The following is a 19355-nucleotide window of genomic DNA, read 5'->3' as shown; positions in this document are numbered from 1 at the left end:
AACACAGGATATAAATAGCCATCTTGTCTGAAAAAAAAGGTTAACCTTGTACTAACCTTTTACTGTCACATTATAATTCAGATTTACCTCGGCTCATGGCTTTTAACTTTGAAAAAGATGAGGCTGCAGGTTATCTTTCATTAAAGGAATAATTGTATGACTTATTTTTGATTTACAGATAAAAACAGACCTAAACCACCTGCTCAAACAACAACTGTCACACATGAAATAAAAGACTGCATCTGCCTCACTTTTAAGGTCTATGGGAGCAAACTTACCGGACCGTTACAGGTCAAAGAGTCATCGTCAGCTCGCTCACACTCGGCATCACACTCCACACACACTGACCCATTGGCGTACTCTCGGATATCCCTGGGAGACAAGAAGAAAGGGACAGAGGGAGGGATTAAAAAGGTTAGAGTGATACAGTGGTGACAGACAAGAGTTAGGATAAAATGATTTGTGAAATAGAACAATAACAAGGCTGTGTCTCCTCATCAGTATAAGTATGTATATATATATATATATATATATATATATATAGTAAGTGAAAGTTGGTTGAAATCATAGACATAAAAATAAGAATTTGGAAGACAGACAGACACATATACATTCCTGATGCATCCAGCATTGAAGCTAATTAGCTAACTGTAACAGTGATACCATCGGTCTGGGGGTCAATGCAGTTAAAAGATGCTGTACATGTAAGGGCTTTCAAAAATCAATTAAATTAAGTGCCTTGTTATTCAATTTATGAAATCCCATTATTATAGTAAAACACCAGGGTGTGCTCGAAAAGTCATTAAATTTGACCAGATTGTGGCTGAGATGGCACTCGCCTTTGTCACAACAGGACAAGGAGAATGACTTTTGGGAACTTCTTTTTTGATCAGTGATGGAAAACAGAATGTTCCATCATAGCAATAGCAGAAAAAAAAAGGCCATTGACGCAGTGGGATCTAAATCAAATTAGTATTAATTATGCTTCATGTGGCCTTCATAAAACCTTCCAGGTGGCCGGGGAGGTGAGCCTTTTGTCTGGGTCTGTGCCGGTTGAAATAATAAAGGCTGCAGTGAGGCTGGAAGTTATCACTGACACTTAACACTCATATGCTATTCCATTATGTTCCCCTGTGTTTTGCTTTTCTGTATTTTCTGTCTGTTAAGGAACAATAATACAGCCTTACATTTGCAGTTAATAAAAAAAATTATGGATTTGATGCAAAAAACAACATAGCATTTCAAATGGCTTTGTTTACACAAACTAAGAAAACGTACATAAAAATATGTCTGGCATTTTGAACAATAACATCCATATTATTTGAGGTGTAAGGCAATGTTGCTTTTTTGCTCTCTGATCATTTGAGCAAACACATTTTAAATAAACCACTAAGGTTGAATTAGCACAATCTTAACCTTTAGTTCACTAAATGAATAAAGGGGCATCCTTGTGGTTTTAGTACGCGGAAATTATTTTCCTTGTTAATAATTTGCCACACTTTTACTGCCAACCAATCCACATGGGAATAAAGAAGCTTTAACAAAAACTTGAACTGTAGGGCAACATAATATTCTGAATATCTCAGAGATACATTTTGACCAAAAATAAGACGCACACAGTGATGAAATATGAAAAATTTACTTGACTTGAAAGCTTGACTCATTGGGTTTGCTCATACTGTGGCAATGTTTTCATACAGTTAAGCTTTATATTGGACAGATGGAGTGCAGGCTGAGCTGGTTATGCTGACGGTGTTGGGGTTGCTGACGTGCAGGTGGACAGGTAGGCAGGGCGTGGCCCCGTGCGCAAGCAGTGACTGTGACACGCAGTGACACGCCTAGCCCCCCTGCCCTAACAGCACCTTCTCGTCCTCCTCATTCCTCTCCACTGTGGCCACCAAACAGTATTTGATCAAATACAGACTTAAAAACATCTAGTTCCAGCAATTCCGCAGGGCAAACAAACCCTGAAAATGTTATTAATGAAACCCTCCAGGTAGCGGATCCTGCCATTTTTTTTTTTTAGAATATGATTACATCAAGATAAAGTTCCTTTTACAGTCAAGGGCCCCCTATTGTTTTAAATCTCTACAGGGGTGCCTTTTAAACCAAGAATTACAACAACGTCTTTAATTTGTTCTTTTCACCCCACGGCTCTTAATTATTATCCATAGTAAACAGAAAAATTATAGCAGGACTTGAAAGCTGAAACAAAGAGCCTTGGGGTGCTTTTGAACTGGATTTTAAGTTTTGATGAGTAGTAGTGCAGCATGTTGTTTAACAATTCAGTGTCATTTGAATATTCTTAGCTAAATACGTGGAGTTTTTAAAAAAGTGTCCTTGATTATACACCTAAGACCAATATGCATTATCCATCAGTGGGGAAACTGGCACAACCTGTATTGTTTATTATTGTATTATCATCTAAAATAATATACTCAAGCAGAGTTTATCTATATATATGATTATCCATTTCAACTTTTGATCAACAATTCAATTAGTTTTACTGTGAAAAACATTTGCAGCACTGAGCCATGAAGTTGTTATACAGCACACAATTCATAATTATTATTTACAACTAGCCATCTCAAAGTATCAATTGAAAAGCCCTTTTGAAAATTATTTTAAGTGATTTTATTTTATAATTACAATACGTGATCAGCACTTAATAAATGTGATTAATTAATTCAAGGTGGAAAAGAAAGATTTGTTAGTACACAAAGATCCACCTGCCTCAGTGTGCTGATTATAACCAAAAAGCACTTAAACTAAATGTTTTCTTGACTGGCAGAGAGTTTCCGAGCTGAAAAGTGCATGTTTGATTGGGTTTTTCTTGGAGTAAAAGTCGATTTGATTTACTCTTGGCAGTCACACAGTGCTACATTTTCAGGGTGAGATGAAGTACACACAGTTTGCTCCTACAACTTCCATCACTCACTGGTTGCAAAAGACACTCAACTTTATTTTGCAACAACTGCAAAGTTTGTAACTGAAAATGCATCGGGTTCCATAGGGACAGGGAGTAAAGGCAGTTGACCTGGTGTATGAAAAGGTGATTTGTCATTGACCTATGGTGTTATGTTGAGAGTAGCAGTGCTGTTAAAGCTACTCTTTTTGAGTAGTAGTGGTAGTGAGACTTTCCTGAAATAAACCAGACTATGCACTGAAAAATGTGAAAAATCTGTCCGTTTGTTGTTTGCACAATTACAAAAAAGGCACAATGAAAACAGCAGTGTGGCATGCTTACATTTTGTGAGTAACACTAAGATGAAGAAATGCACATAATGAAGGTTGCAGTAAGGATTTGTGTGGGTGACCCTAAAATGTAATTAGTACTAGAGGACAAAGAGAGAAGAACAGACATTATAATACAACAGTAAGGAGTGTATGTGCATGCACACCGTAACTCACCCTTCATAAAGGTTGCAGTTATTCACACAGATTCGTCCACGACTGAAGAATCTGCAGGCGAGGCACTGATCTGGGCCAGGACCCCAACAGCCGGAGTCAGAACACAGCGGGTTACACACCATGCGCTCTTTTGCTGCTCAATACACAAATAAGCACAAAGAAACCAGTGTTAAAACAAAGAAATTACATCCATGTAGAATGTAGTTGTGCATTGCTGACTCGGTGTAGATGCAGAGAGTAAACCCTAATTTGGCTCCAATTACCCAGATATAAAATTATCCAAAATAGTCACACTATTTATGAAGAGGCACAGGGCTAGATGAAATAAAGCATGCAATTTATTCTATTATAATTATAATCTATTACATTTTTCTGCCTCCAGAGAGCAGCTCCTAATTTGTGGTGGTCTATAAAAGGTGTGTTTTCTGGGTAGGACTTTCCTTTACAGTGGCAGAGATAATTGCAGAACGATGGAGGAATAGGTGTAGGGCTCAAAGATTTGCAGACGGATGACGCTTTTTTTATGCAGTGAAGAAGAAATTGATATGTATCCATCAGTCAATAATTACTCTCATGGAAGAACTTCAAGAACACCAAGTTCCTGACATAAATGCCCTCATTTGATCCCACAACAGTGTTACTTTTTAAAACATCAATTACCTCTTCTCAGTGTATGGACTTTGATGGTTCTCCTGTGAGCATGCAGTACAGTATGTTCTGTGTTGTATCTATGCATGTGCCTGTAAAGGAGGGTGTGATATGGCTCAGTCTGGAGATAGCAAGAAGCACATTTCATTAAAAAAATGCTGAGCTAAGAGCGACAAAGCACTAATGGGAACTAGCAAGCACCTGCAGCTGCCATGCAAATATTTCCATTACCTTGGACTTAACTACTTGCACTACTGTCAAACTGTGTTGATTGTGTCTAACATATGTATATATTACTTAGTTTTTGTTTTGTATACCCCTTTTTACCCACCCTTTTTTTTCTAGGCTCTTATCTTTTTATGTTATATGTTCTTTTATATTTGCACTGTGGGACTGCCAGAAACACATGTGGAAACTTTGACAATAAAGTGGACTTTGACTTGACTTTGACTTATAGAAAAGCTGAAAACATATTTGTAACCTTATTTAAAGGCTTTAGTTTAAAACATAGCCTTAACAGCTCTTACAATTTTTTTTTGTCAAAAGGATTAAATATATTGAATATTAGAAATCCTATTAGATTAATCTGATGACATCAGTATCTGCTTTCAACACACATATCCATAGCACCACATAGGCATAGTCATGTGAAGCTTGAACCATCTTTGATATGCAAAGAGACAAGCAGCATTAAAGGTGCCCACTCACAGCGAACAGTGCCAACTCAAAGTGAACAGCCTATATGCTGCTCTTTCTGTTTCTGCCTCACTGTTTTTTACAACAGGCCATTACATTTCCGCTTTTCCATTTTCTTTTTGTGTCTGTATCTCTTATCTCTCCCTTTCTCTCTCTCGCTCGTTCCCTTTCAGCTCCGTTTCTACAAAGGTTGCTACATCCGAGAGCAATACAGTGAAAAAATGAGTGTTCAAGTAACGTGGAGACAGCACTGCACATACACTCAGAACTTTTATGATCCCTTCTACGTCTCACATTATTTCACACTTGTCGGGATTTTAAAAACATCCTGTCTTCTCTTCTCCTTTCCTCTCCATCTTTGAATAGATGGATGAAAAAGCTGTTTTCAAGGTCCTGGACACATATGAGCAAGGGGCCATGTTTCAGTGTAAGCAATATCAATGTTTAGAATACTTAAAAAAAGGGAGACAAAAAGATTCAGAGAGATGGAGAAAAAAGTATTTCTTGGAGAGGACAAGATGAAAGCGTTGCCTTTAACGAGAGAAAAAAACAAAAAAAAAACACCTCAGCCTCCAGCACTCTACGTAAACTGACCAGGCAGAAGAAAGCAGAGGAGAGAGAGGAATGATGGATGATGAAAAAAAAGTGAATAAACAAGGGAAGAGGAAGCGTTGGATGGTTTTTTTAGGAAACAGCAGTTGCAAGATCAAAAGAATACCGACTTCCGATGTTGCTGACATGGTTGGAAAACAACAGCCCATGAGGCTTGAGCTTTCAGGTGCATTTAACAGTCTCATGGGAGACAACTGGATAACATGATATGATGATGATGTATCTCGCTCTCACTAAAGAGTGTATGCTACCGTGGAAATGATCCTTGTTCCTGTGCAACATGCAGTTTTGGAGCGTTTTGAACTACATGTTATAAACTAAAAGGGTAAGCTACTTCAATTACATTTTAGAGCAAGATTGCAGCTCCTGTATCCTTCATTTGTCATAGTAGGAGATTTTATACATAGAGTCAAAGGTATGTAGTGATCATTAGAATCTTTCACCTACGGGATGCAAATGATAAAATCCCTGCTATACCAGAGCATGTTGCTAAAATCTGCTCATGTGATCACATCCTTCAATTCAAAAGTGGACCACAATTGCTTTTCATCAGCTGCAGTATAATTTACTACAGTTTTGCTCTAAGCTGTGGCCACTTCTTTAATAGAGCACTGTTTGCTTCTAATAGGCCAGTTTCTAATCACACATTTCGAGTAGTCATTGTAGGAAAAAGCACAGGTGTTGCTGATAAAACTAACGATGGCTGCAATCTATTTTATGAAGACTGTGTGTCATGCTAGCTTAAAGCTCTCTTCCTGTGGTACTAAGAAAGGGTGTACATAAGATGCCATTACACCGTTTGTTCTGATTAGATCTCTGCTAACCTAGAAGCAACTAATGAAAAACGGTGTTACCTACGCCAAAATATGTAAAGGAGTGTTAGGAGGATTTACACAGATAAAACAAATCACACATGTGGCTTTTTAGTGAATATGCATCATTTGAGAAATTACAAATAAATGTGACTTGATTTTGCACGTCCAAACCATACATTTACTCAATAACACTTGTGTACTGTTTTTCCGACTGATAAAACTAGTTATTGTTTTTTTTATTAAAACATGTTCAAGTTCATGACCGTACTTCCTCCGACCTGTCAAATTATAGCTCAACTAAAATAAATCGAGCTGCTAAATGATCAAAAATAGGGTAATTTTCATCTAAAGCAGGCAGACTTCAGGAGAGCGGCCTGTCAAAACAGAACATCATTTCCAATCAGATCCAAAGGCATCTGTAGAGACACTCAACTTTGGTTTAAAGTTCTACAGCCAAACATGTTTGGTCTTGTTGGGTGAGCAAAGATGTAACTTGTTTGACAACTAATATTACTTAAAAAAAACTTTAAACTCAAACTGATGAAACCTCACATCATCAACGCAGTGGATCATTTTGTGTTGACCTCGCTCTCACTGGATGAATGAGGCTATCCCAACAAGGGAGCAGTTTTGTAATCCTGTTTGAATCAACCATTTCTCACTATCTATTGCCAGATACGTTTATACAATAGTCTATGATTTAGTCTATGGCCCACTGATGGAAGTATTACAATATTTATATATTTGCAGTATTGAACTTGGATTGTTTAGTGACATTACTGGAGAAACCGCTGTATTAAATTAAGTAACATGGTTCTGCATGCGTGAGTCTAACATTATTTGGATGTGCCTGCCAAGAGGCTATGCAACTGCTGGGTGGCATTTTTTTTCTCAAGTAGCTGTCTCTGCCTCTACTCTCCTTTTGACTAAGTTGCTCTGTTTGGGTCTCCTAACTCTTTCCACTTAAGAGGTTGCAGAAGCAGCTAAGGATGCAATTTATTAAAAGCACAAAGTTTAAATAAGCCACCTTAAGGGGAAATGTATGGCTGATTAGATGAGTTTTCAGAAGTTATGATTTGCACTGCAAAGCACAACCATTTTATTTTTATCTGGATAACTTTATGTGTCCCTCAGACAATCTCAAGCATGTAGATTTTTTTTCCTGAAATATTATCACTTTATTCTTGTTTCTTTCTTTGCATAAATAACATCATTTCCACCACAACTTTGTGCAAAAAGGCAGAAACCGGTCAATAGACAAATGACCAGAATGTAGGAATGTTTACCGCTGAGAACTCAAAAAGGCAAATTATTTATTTAAACAGCAATACAAATGTTTGGCTGACCCTAGTCCCATGGATTTCAGAGTAAATTACATGTTATCGTACCAACTGCAAATAGGGTATTGCAAATCAATCAATCATCAAAGACAAGTTAAATCTTAAGGATTGCAACTTTTTGTATTATTTTACAAAAAAAATGTGACAGCACAATACATTAATCTATTTTCAACTCAATAGCACTGGTATTAGCGTATAGAAAGTATAACTGTATAAAACTGTTTTCTGGTTCATCACATCGACACACACTGAACAAATGGCCAAAGGCAGTCTTCTCCTCTATCTCTGCAGCCCCATAAGGGGGTGAGACCTGCCCTTTTCCAGTCCCCTGCTAAGCTCAGTCAAATGTAGACACACACACTCACGCAAAACACACACACACACCTACTCACACACAAACGCATTCACACACACACACTCACTCTGATGCACACATGCAGAGCCATGTCACAGAGAGCAGTGTGTGACTCTTGAGTCTCGCCCAAGTCTTCAAAGTCACTGAAGAAAAAGAGTGTGTGCCCAACACTGAGGAACTGCCCACGGGAACAGCGAAAAGGGGCCAACTCAATAATGCAAATACTGGCTCATTAATGAACACTATACATAAATGAATAATGTTTTAACACTTGTGGCAGTGATATAATAAAATATCTTCAGTTTTAGAAACACTATTTTTTTCAGAACTACATGTATTTAGCTAATTATTTTTCTTTTCTGAATGGTTCTGTTGGGAATTATTCTTATTACGTAATATAAGTTATTAAGTGGTCTTTAGAAATGAGTGGGATAATAGTGTCCACTCTTACAACAGACATAAAGATATAGAAATAACAAATGTGTTTCTGGTGTTATATGGTTAGTGTCTATATGGAGCAGAGTAAGGTTATAAAAATAAAAATGATTTTTCACCCAGAAAACAGTTTATCAAAGAGCCGAGCAGAAATGGGAGCTTTTACTTTCCTTCACAACCATTGATTTGGAGCATTGATCTAATGGTCAGAGTGTTGCCTAAAGTTGAATTTGAGTCAGGTTAACAATCCTAAATTCTGTCAAACCATTAGTGTCTGACTCCGCTGTTATAGCATAAATCTCAGGCAGAAAGCAACAAAACAGTCAAACAAAAAACAAAAAAATGTTCTCAGTGGTGCATGCAGCTTCACTTCTGATGTTAAAAACAAGACTGGAACACAAAGAATACATCACAGTTCAGAGCAGTGAGCTGTGACGGTTAAGTGTTCGCATTTTGGTCTCCGTTTCACATATTATTAACTTTTTTAGGTGTTTGTAAACTGAGTTCAAAATTCAGACAAAAATGGGATGGTGAAATAATACTTGAGATCAGTGAGATTTCAGGCAGGAATGGATACAAAACAAACTGGGTTGGTAAACAAGATTATGTGTCAGACAAGTCACAGTAACTCCAGTCTTGGAAATGTGGCTTTTTTTATCCTTAGAGCTCAACAACAGGTGTGTTTTTTCTAAATGTACTTTGATGATTCCAGTGTGTGTTACCTACATATATTCAACAGTTACAGCCTCGGGCATTTGTGTCTGATACACGGTTCGTTGCATTATTAAATAAACCTTTCCCTCCAGATTACAATAAACTGTGAAATCTGTCATTGTAATGTATTAAATAATCTTTTAGGGATGGGAGGAGATGAGTTAAATATTAGAAGGATGGGGCTATGTATGAACTTACAGCATTTCTGCGGGCTTTGGTTGTTGCGGATCAGAACCTTCTGGTTTTCAGCACGGAACAGTCTCGTCCAGTTGACAGTGTTGTAGTAGCAAAGCTGGCTGTTCTCTGCGATGTGGACATTCCCAGCACTGATCTCTCTCAGGGACTGCAGCTGCAGAGATGTGATACCCTGCTGCTTCAACACCAGCAGGGAGATCCCACTGAGAGGGAAGAATGGATGGTGGCAAGGGGAGGGGAGGAGAGGAGATGGTGAGACAGGGAGAGGAGAGGAGCAGAAAGTCATGGGATAAGGTTGAATAGAGAGTGGAAAGGGAAGAGGTAGAGAACATTTATTTCACAGGTTTTGATCCATAATCAAAGATGTTATTATTTCTGTCATGTTATTCTGTGACCTATTTATGAAAGTTGTATTTTTTAAATAAATGGCTTCATGTCCAACTGATTTTTTTTTAAATGTATAATACCTTTTTAAGGAAAATGTAAAGCTCACTGGAATAGTATTATTTAAAGTATCTAAAACCATGCTATTGATGTCAGGCAGAAACGTAAGTAAGGTTATTAATAATAATTCAAATAATTACCACTAGTAAAGCAACCTAACATATGGATCCTACACCCAAACCAATGATTCACTGAACACTTTCACTACATTTCAAACAGTAATTGTAGAATAGGTGCATATTCATTTCCTATAAATCTTATGGGACATGATTAGTGAAACACACTAAGCAACAGGCATGGGTATGGAGCTTGTCTATATGTTGTTCAATATATAATTAAAAACAATATCCTAGGATACACTTATTTGAATTGTGGGTAATATATCAATAGAAAGTGTGTGCACAAGGATTAAGAAAATAGTTGTTGGTGTGTTGTGCTAAATGTAAATCACAGTTTGTTTCTAGGGAAACCCCAAATACATTGCGTCTGATTAAGTGGGGTGCTTTAATATATTTTAATAATCCAATCAACACTGAATGTAGTCTTGTTTTAGTATGTGAAGGAACTCTTTTTTAAGATAAATATTATGATATTCCACATCTTTCACTTCTTAATCAAATCCAAACCCATGCAGATATTATTAGCATGGCTTTCCTTTCCAAGAACTAAGCTCTGTTGACACAGATATAAAGTACACTAATGGTCCAAAAACTATCTTATCACAACAAAGTCTTTGTCCTCAGTGTTGTACCTGTACAGAGCTCTTCCCCCAATAGTAACCAGGTTGGAAAAGACACTCAGGTCTGTCATGTTGTCAGGCCAAGACTGGATGTTGAGATAGCCTAAATGGGGACACAGACAGAGACAGGCACACAGGTTACACTGTAATGAGTCACTAGTACAGCTAGACTAATATCAGCTGTCTATCATATCCTCTATTTCAAACAGAGACAAGAAAAAAAATGAGAGAGAATTGCCATCCCTCTTGAATTAGCAACACTCCACAACCACCAAAACTGCACCACCTCAGTCTCATCTGAAAGCAGCAAAGTCGGAAAAAAGTTGTTGGCACAAATCAAAAAAGGATCTGGTGTCAGTTAAGATAAGTGTAAGGTTTGACATATCAATATTTTTGCACTTCCTTTATCCGCCTTTCCACTGTTGAATCATTTAGAAGACTTAATGAATAGCTGATAGGGTGGCTGTAGCTCATTTAGGATATTCAATAATGGATTTAGATATATGAAATATTAAGTAGAGAAGGGGGGGTACAACCCACAGACCTAACACCAGTGGACAAACAAAAAAAATCATGAGGCTTTGAGAGAATAAAATACAGTTAAAGGAGCAGAAGTAAGAGATGTATAAAGAAGGCTGATAAGGGTCCTGGTAGCAATAACAACAAAAGGTCATAAATTACTTTATCATCCAACAAAAACACAAAACCAAAAGCCGCTGCTGTATTGCCTTGCTCACAAAGGAGGAAGGGAGAGCTGGTGTTGGATGATGAGAAAACACCTTTAGGGTGTAATGGAGAGTGTGGATATGTTCTTCAATCAATGAACAGTTTTTGACTCCATAATATTAAACTGTGTGTTTCCCTCCCAAGGGATGCATAACTTCTGTTGATCCAGAAAGGGAGGGAAGGTGGAGGGAGTTAAGCAGTGTTGCGGAGAAAAGGCAGCTCATGGCTTGTTGACAGGAGAGCAATAACCTTCAGCAGAGCCGTTATCAGTTTGTGGATGCCGTGTTGTTTGTTATGACAATCCCAGCTGAGGAGAGGCAGGGTCTGAGCGAATGCTTATTAACCGTGTTTGATGAAGAAATTTGAAAAAAAACGTCTGGTAATTGTGAGGAATTACACACCAGGGCTCATGAAAATGGACATGAGCTGAATGCGATACACATCTCTATGCAACACCTATTCTTCTTATGCAAGCATCCAATGTGTCAAAATAGGTCAAAAACATACCAGAAATGATAACTACAATTTTTCACTAAATAGAAAACAGCACTTCTCATAACAGTCTTATACAACACTCGTTATTACTTTTAATCTGTAATCCCTTTGACCAGAGAAGACACAACATGGATATAATAATGGCTTCAATTGTAATGGTATAGTAATGGGAATTCATTTAGTTGTAAAGCATTATATGATATTTATCATCCTAAAGGTAACTGGTTGTTTGTGAAAGCTAACAGAGGTTATGGTATGTTGTTGTACTGCATCCAGATCTCTGACCTTATGGTTCACATTTTAGGATGCCAAGGGCCTCTACAGAATCATTACAGTTGTATTTGTTGCCACTAATTGTTTTAATGATAACACCTGCAGTGCTGAGGCACCTCGCCGCCCAATCTTAGTGCTCTTTCGGGGATGCCGGTACATCCTAATAAAAGAAACAAGCTACTGCCTGCTACACATTTGTCTGTGCTAATTTAATACTGGGCAAACATGTGCTTTGCCTGCAAAAGGTACACACTGATTCTCTGTGGACACCTTGCACATTGAGTGAACCTCTAGAACAAGTGTATATTTAATTGTTTAAAGGTGGCCTATTATCTTTTGGGGTTTTCCCTTTCCTGTACGGTGTTATCTAGGTTTATGTGCATGAAAATGTATATTGACAGTATTGTAGAGCTTTGGAGTGCGGCACAGATGGATGGTGCTGATGATAATGAATCATTCCTGCTCTTCGGAATGCATCAGCTCTACAAGCTGTCAAATGTTATCTGTAATACATGGGCAATGCTAATACTAGTGCTCAGTCAGCTAATGTGAATTATCTTAGTAATAGGTGTGATGGGGGGTAAATGCCAACGCTAATCTTTCAGCGACTTCCCCTTATTCTAACCTCTGTCAATTAGTGGTTTTGTGCATAAAAAACGAAGTGAAAAGATCACCTATAGCTGCAGAGCGTCACATCAGTGGCACGCCAATGCACACCAAAAATTATAGCTTGGAGCCACTTAGAGAAGAAAGCCATGAGATCACAAGCAAAGGTTGAGAGGGCTTAAATTGTGGTGATTACATTCAGAGCCACAACACCTAAAAACCCACTTATGCTAAATTGCGTGAGTTGATCGCCCACTCTTTGGGGGACGCTTGAACTTGCGATATGTCTTTGAAGACATAGAAGAAGCATGACTCCCTTAACGAAAGAAAGAAAGAGAAAAGAAAATAATAGGAGAGAGAAAGATGTTGTAAAGGATGAGAGCTGTCTTCCTACAGGGCTAATTTGAAAGCCACAGCAGTGCCAGTTGCGACCTTTGGGTCACGGAGGCAGGTTGGCTGCCTCTGTCAGAAGTCACGTTCTCCTGAAAGCTCAGAGGGATGACAAGCGTGGCTGACACACATCTCGGACTACTTGCTGCTTGGCCAATGGTTGTCACCATCACCTGCTCTCAGACTGCAATCACCAAACAAACATGTATTTTTCTAGATACAAAATTATAATATTTCATTATTGTACAAAGTATTTTTTTTTAATCCCTTCAAAATGCACTCAGATTTTTGCAATAGGGCACATATTTTGATCTCGCAATCTGAAACAAATGGGCGATTATCTGAAGGTCATTCGGCAGTTAATGAGCGAGATAACAGCTTGACAGCGGCTTTTCTTCCTCCGTAGGCTGCAGAGGTTCAACATGGACTCGAGGATACTCTGCAACTTCCACAGTTGCAGCATAGAGAGTATCCTGAGTTCCTGTATCACGGCCTGGTAAGGCAGTTGCACTGCCGTTAATCTTAAGACTCTACAGAGGGTGGTGCAAACTGCACAGCACATCACCAGGACGGAGCTGCCAGACATGGAGGAGCTATAAGAAGCCCACAAGATTATCAAAGACCCCCATCACCCAAACCACAAACTGTTTTGTCTGCAGCCGTCTGGCAGGCAGTACCACATCACCAAGACTAAGACCACCAGACTCAGAGACAGTTTCATCCCACAGGCCATACGACTGTTACACTGCTGAGCTTGAAGTATTTCTATACTGTAGTTGTGTATATGTTATGACATTAAACCTTTTGAATGTTTAATTGAATTTGAGTTGAATTGCTTACTTATTATATATTAAGTTCTAAAGCCTTTAAATCTCTTCTGCCTTCCCCCTTTTTGCACACTGAGCCATTCTGAAAGGAAATATCTTAGACCAGGCTCAATCAAGTAGTAATCAATGGTTTCCTACCTCTAACAAGATTATATAGATTTGTTCGTTTTTTTCTTAATCCTGTTGTTTAACTGTTCCGTTTGATTAAACTTTTCTTTCTTTTTCCGTCTATACTCTTTCTCTCTGTTTTTCCTAATTGAAGTTGTTGACCAATGGATCGGAGCTTGCTAGAAAGACAAACTAATCAAAACAAATGGATGTGATTCTGGGCTGACCTTACGCCTACAAATGAGCATTAATTGACTTCTTTGTTCAGTTGCTGTTTCCATTAAAGACAGAACTTAAGCACATCAATAAAATCTAGGCATGTTTGAAATGAAAGTATTTGTTTTATTTTGTGGGTAAAAAGGGGATATTGTGTCATAAAGCTTCTGTTTTGGTAACCCCCTCTTTGAAAGCTCAACAGTTATATATTCTTATATCACGAGGGACTGCCCCAGCTGAGACACAACGTTTCTTTCAGATGGCATTGTCAAATGTCCAGCTATAGAGATGACAGTATACATGTGGCTCAGAAGTGGCATTGGCAAAGGGGAGCTGGAGGATTAACGATGCGCACCACATGTCATGGATCTTTTCTTCATGGTGCGTGAAGGGAGAGCTGGGACTGTGGGACTCAAGGCTAGGGACTCCCCGAGGGAGAAGCAGCAGAGAGACAGAGGAGATTGAAAGACTCATCTGATATTCATCTTATGCTGCAATGTCTGTCCTTGGTGTGGACAGTGTCAGGGGGTGGGGGGTGAGGGGGACTTGAGCAAGCACATATACACAGATACATAGTCAAGCGCCAAGTACTGTATATGCACACTTTATCCGGCATAAAAGTGCAATAGAAGGGATTACTGGAATGGTCAATTTTTTTTGTTTGCTATTCATTTGTATGCATGTGCAGCGGCATGCTGTGCAATGATATTACTCACCGGTGATCTCCCGTACGGTGCGGAATACATTTAGTTTTTCTGGGTCCAAAGCTTCAATGTTGTGATACACATCCCTGACAAATGATAATGGGAGATTAGAACACAGCAAACAAAAAAAGAAAGATAATAGCATCTATATTTTACACTGCATGGATAAGCAATGTGCTGATCACAGCAATGACAAAGTAGGTGTGCTCACCCAGAAATAGATGAACATTTTGAGGAAAGCATCATGGCAGAAAGGGATGTTTCACATTATATGTGCATTACAAATGATTCACTTTCTTGCTTAAGTTGCTAGAATACTTGTGAATGATTTTTTGTATGGATACACAATGCATATCTATCCTCATTTTTATATAAACATGTTTGCTTTACGGTCACCCTCTACACTCTTCACAAGCCAAATTTCTTTAGATTCATTAATTTATGAGCATATACATTTAACACCACTTTTCTTACTCTCCAGGCACTTTTAACAACTTAATTCACGTTTGCCATAACATTATTTGTATTCATTCGGACAATTAACACAATGCACGCATTCTTTTTTTAAATATGGGCTTTGAGGTGACTTTCTTAAGTAGAATGTGTGGAAAAAAAATATTTGACCCATAACATTTGCACTTTCTTCGGACCCAAAGGTATTCATGCTGAATTCAATAGCTGGCTGTGGATTGAGCTGAGAAAACATATTTTAAATATATTTTGGAACTAAAAATAATGAATTTGCTTATTGTCAATTCCAAAAATGATTATTCCAAATCCTGATATTTTGAATGCTTTATTGATTGAGAAATGTTATGGTATTATTGAAGACCTGAAAACATTCACTTATGCATCCACTCTTTCATCATCTGATGAGCAAAATGTTTTTAAGTCTCACCCTTTGATCCCAGTGATGAGGAACACCAGGTTGCCGTTGATTTTGGTGCAGTTCACAAACTTGTCAATGTTGCTGGAGTCGACTGTTTGAGCAGTCTGTAGGCTGGCTGTACCAATGCCATCACATGCTGGGACATACAAAATGCATGTATGTAATGTGCAGCAAAATAAAGATGAGGGCTGTCCACATGTATGCCTAATTGAGTCATCATCAAATCAATCACATGACCAAGTTTCACCCAAAGCTGCTTCTCCCATGTTTCTATGCACAATGATGTCATGTCCATGGATGATGCAGCTGCGAGGCATTTTTTAGGTATCAAAACTACATCTCCAATTATCCCTGTTCGACAGGCTCAGTATGCTATTGCCTCATTGTTCATTTTGCTTTCATTTATGTCTCAGCTTTAATGTGTAAATGACTGAGTGATGTTAACATTCTAAACATTTGATTCTCTTAGCATCCCCCAAAAATTTCCTTTAACAACTTTATATATTGCTGATTATGAATAAAACTTAATTAAAGATAACATTTTTAAACATCTATTTGTGGTTTACCTTTCGGGCAGATGTCGGTACAAGGAATGCACATCTTAATGCGGTTCTCCTCCACCTCCATCTTGTTACTGGGGCACGCTCTCACACAGGAGCTATGGTCCACCACAAAGTTATCTGAAAAACAATTCACTGTAAATATCAAGTACAATGGCTGCTGTCACAATAGAAAATACCATCACATAAAAAAGTTTGAAAGTCACTTTCATTCACTTGGTCTGAAAGAGGCTTTTCTGACTGCACATGGATTGCATTGAGGGCGAAACATTCATAATTTAGGCATGCTAACCTAATTATTTAATGAAATTGATGTTCAATCATTTGCTGAATATGACTTTTGTATTGAAATAACACTGAAGTCATTTTGAAAGCTATTGTAATTAACAATGTTTGTTTTTTTGTTTTGATTTCTTGGACCAAGCATCATCGACAAAAGCATTTTTTGGTTGGAAGAGCAACAACCAATAATGGCAATACTCATAAAAATAGCTGCCAGTAGATTATGGCAGGTCAAAAATCACATATAGACACTACCAAAAAAGAAACGTACATGGTTAAATGATACTGAATGTGGTATAGTAACATGTCTTTAACCACAAATCCAACTTTCCTGCTGGCTGCTTGGCCTGATGTAAGGATACACTTGGGCCAAAGATAATAATCTAGACTGAGGGCCCAACACTTTGTAGTCATCATGAACACAGTGAGATATGACTTTGAAATACACCTGTACAAAACCACAGTCATCAGTTTTCAGTGGGAATGGGAGATGTTCAATGAACATGTTTCTGGACACGTGTTAGAGGTACACACTTGTTTGTAGATTTATCATCTGGTCCTTATGCAGAAAAAAACTGTTTGAGGTTGGGAATGATAGCTATCCAATTTTTTCGTGGCTTATGTTTAAACATGAAGCAATCACTTGCAAATTGACACTAAAGGAGGCCTTGCTCTACTGTATCTATTTATCTGTGCATGAATGCATGTGCATTATAATCTTTGCTAAGAGCTAAATATTGTACTGGCATTATGCAAATAGGATTATAATGGCTTATTTAGACAGATGCTGTGATACACAATCATTTTAAGCATTCCGTATTTTTCCTTAGCAGGCTTTATATATCAAGTAATCAACTTTTCTCTAATCCTCAGGGACAGCAGTAATGGGTTGAATTCAATTTCCTATTTTGAATTCCTTATTTCACTTTACCAAAATACCACACTATTAAGCATTAGCATTAAAAGCAAGCTATATATACATTAATATTTATTTATTTGAAAAATAAGTAAGTAAGGAAATTAGCATTAACCCTTTGTTTTCAACGTAGTGGGGTCACATCATCAGTAACTCATGTTTCTCTGTTCACCTTCAATCACTACAATAATTTATTGGATCTCTATTACATCAACATGCATTAAACAGTGTTTTCTTGCAGCAGGAAATTGCTTGACATGAGAACATAAGACATGGATTTAAGTATTTTTTTACGTTTTCAGACAGCCATGATGGGTTAATTACTTTATAATAAGGTCATTAAATGCAAAGTATTGATATTCTTTTTCTGTGTGTGTTCTGGTTGCAAGACTTACGTGGACACTTCTTGACACAGAAGGCTCCGTAGGTATACTTTGCTCTGGGGTTGTGTTCCAGCTGGAAGGTGGTGGGATTGTAGACAAAGGGTTGGGGGCACTGGGTCACACACGCCCCACTGTCATTGAAGTTTGTGCAGGACTGCAAGAGCATACACACAGAGCATACACAGTGGTGGTACAAGTATTTAGATTCTGTACATGCATGTAGTTGGATGTGTTGGACTATACATGATACATAGAAAAAAAGACAAATTCCTGCTCCTACACTTCATAAGAGGATGCAGCCATTAATCTAGCTACACCAGTTTTTAGTTGAGATGTTCCTCCAGAGTGCTCAGAGGAGACAATATTAAATGGTGCAGAGACAGAATCATTTACGTGCACCCAATGAAATTACCATTGGGATAAGTGTGATTTGCCTTTACTGGCAGGTACCTGGGCCTTAAAAGTGTGTTTGGCCAATGTGGGAAAATGTGAACAATGTGTATTGAGATAGTTGAACCAAAAATGTACCTACGGAGAACTACTACTACAACTACTACTACTACTAACAGTGTGAGTATAAAAAAACATGAAGAAAAAAAGAAAGAAAGAAACTGCCGTTTCAAAGTCAGGCAATGAATTTCTTGTTTAACATGTAGAGGGTTACAAATGAAATGCCAGAATGGAGGGGAGGCTGGTGAAGTCTGTGTTTAACAATGACACTCAGGAACAAATTAAAGTATAATTTATTGACTTTTGCCACACAAGCGGAATTTGAACACAAACCAAAAAATTGCATCTTGATAGAATAAATCTTATTGCAAAATAGTAGGAATTGAAGATAGCTAAAAGTCACAAGTAAAAAGTGTCAGGTTTGTGAAGTACAGAATTATCCACATTTTGGTAGGGTTTGTATGAAATGATATTAACATGCCTACATGTTCTTAAGTACATTTGTGCCTTTGTGTGTGTGTGTGTGTGTGTGTGTGTGTGTGTGTGTGTGTGTGTGTGTGTGTGTGTGTGTGTGTGTGTGTGTGTGTGTGTGTGTGTGTGTGTGTGTGTGTGTGTGTGTGTGTGTGTGTGTGTGTGTGTGTGTCTTACAAAGCAGTCTGTGTCCTTCGGTCCATAGCAGCCACCCGCACACTCACGATGGCAGCAGTCACTAACATAGGGACCAAAGCAACGGCCATCACACTGCTCAGCACACACTGTCTTAGTTACTGTGGAGTGACAAATGTAGAAAATACAGAGAGAAAGAGAGGAAACACATATCATCAAACAAATAAACGTTACATATAACTCAAATGGCTCACTATTTCTCTTAAAAAAAGAATGGGCAAAAATGATTGGATACAGAATGGCATAAGAAACGGTTCATTTGTCCGTATAGGATTGTGATGAATGTTTGAGATTCATTTTGTCACCTTTTGCTGCAGCAATAAGTATTTAATTAGTGTCATGTAGGTCAGGCTAATTACCTGAATCAAAATTAAATTAATTCAGAGAAACTTCCATGTTAAATGTCTATGCACAACCATAATCTCCCACACATACCTACTAAATAAGCAGCTGGATGTCT

General features: G+C 38.0%; 1 protein-coding gene across 2 annotated transcripts in view; it reads right to left on the bottom strand.

Annotated features, from left to right (window-relative positions):
* The window catches only part of LOC134867508 (receptor tyrosine-protein kinase erbB-4-like), a 252825-nt gene that overhangs the window by 64334 nt on the left and 169136 nt on the right, over positions 1 to 19355 (bottom strand). For both annotated transcript variants that reach the window (XM_063888129.1, XM_063888130.1), the window contains exons 6-14: positions 18878 to 18996; positions 17792 to 17933; positions 16205 to 16318; positions 15648 to 15774; positions 14762 to 14835; positions 10417 to 10507; positions 9225 to 9424; positions 3412 to 3544; positions 279 to 372 (exon numbers count right to left, since the gene is read on the bottom strand). In XM_063888129.1, coding sequence (XP_063744199.1) covers positions 279 to 372; positions 3412 to 3544; positions 9225 to 9424; positions 10417 to 10507; positions 14762 to 14835; positions 15648 to 15774; positions 16205 to 16318; positions 17792 to 17933; positions 18878 to 18996 — 1094 coding nt within the window. The remainder of the gene's footprint in view (positions 1 to 278; positions 373 to 3411; positions 3545 to 9224; positions 9425 to 10416; positions 10508 to 14761; positions 14836 to 15647; positions 15775 to 16204; positions 16319 to 17791; positions 17934 to 18877; positions 18997 to 19355) is intronic.

This window comes from Eleginops maclovinus, chromosome 7 (assembly GCF_036324505.1).
Source record: "Eleginops maclovinus isolate JMC-PN-2008 ecotype Puerto Natales chromosome 7, JC_Emac_rtc_rv5, whole genome shotgun sequence".
Classification (NCBI taxonomy): domain Eukaryota; kingdom Metazoa; phylum Chordata; class Actinopteri; order Perciformes; family Eleginopidae; genus Eleginops; species Eleginops maclovinus.
The sequence above is the reverse complement of the archived record's forward strand: the minus strand, read 5'-3'. Positions and strand labels throughout refer to the sequence as shown.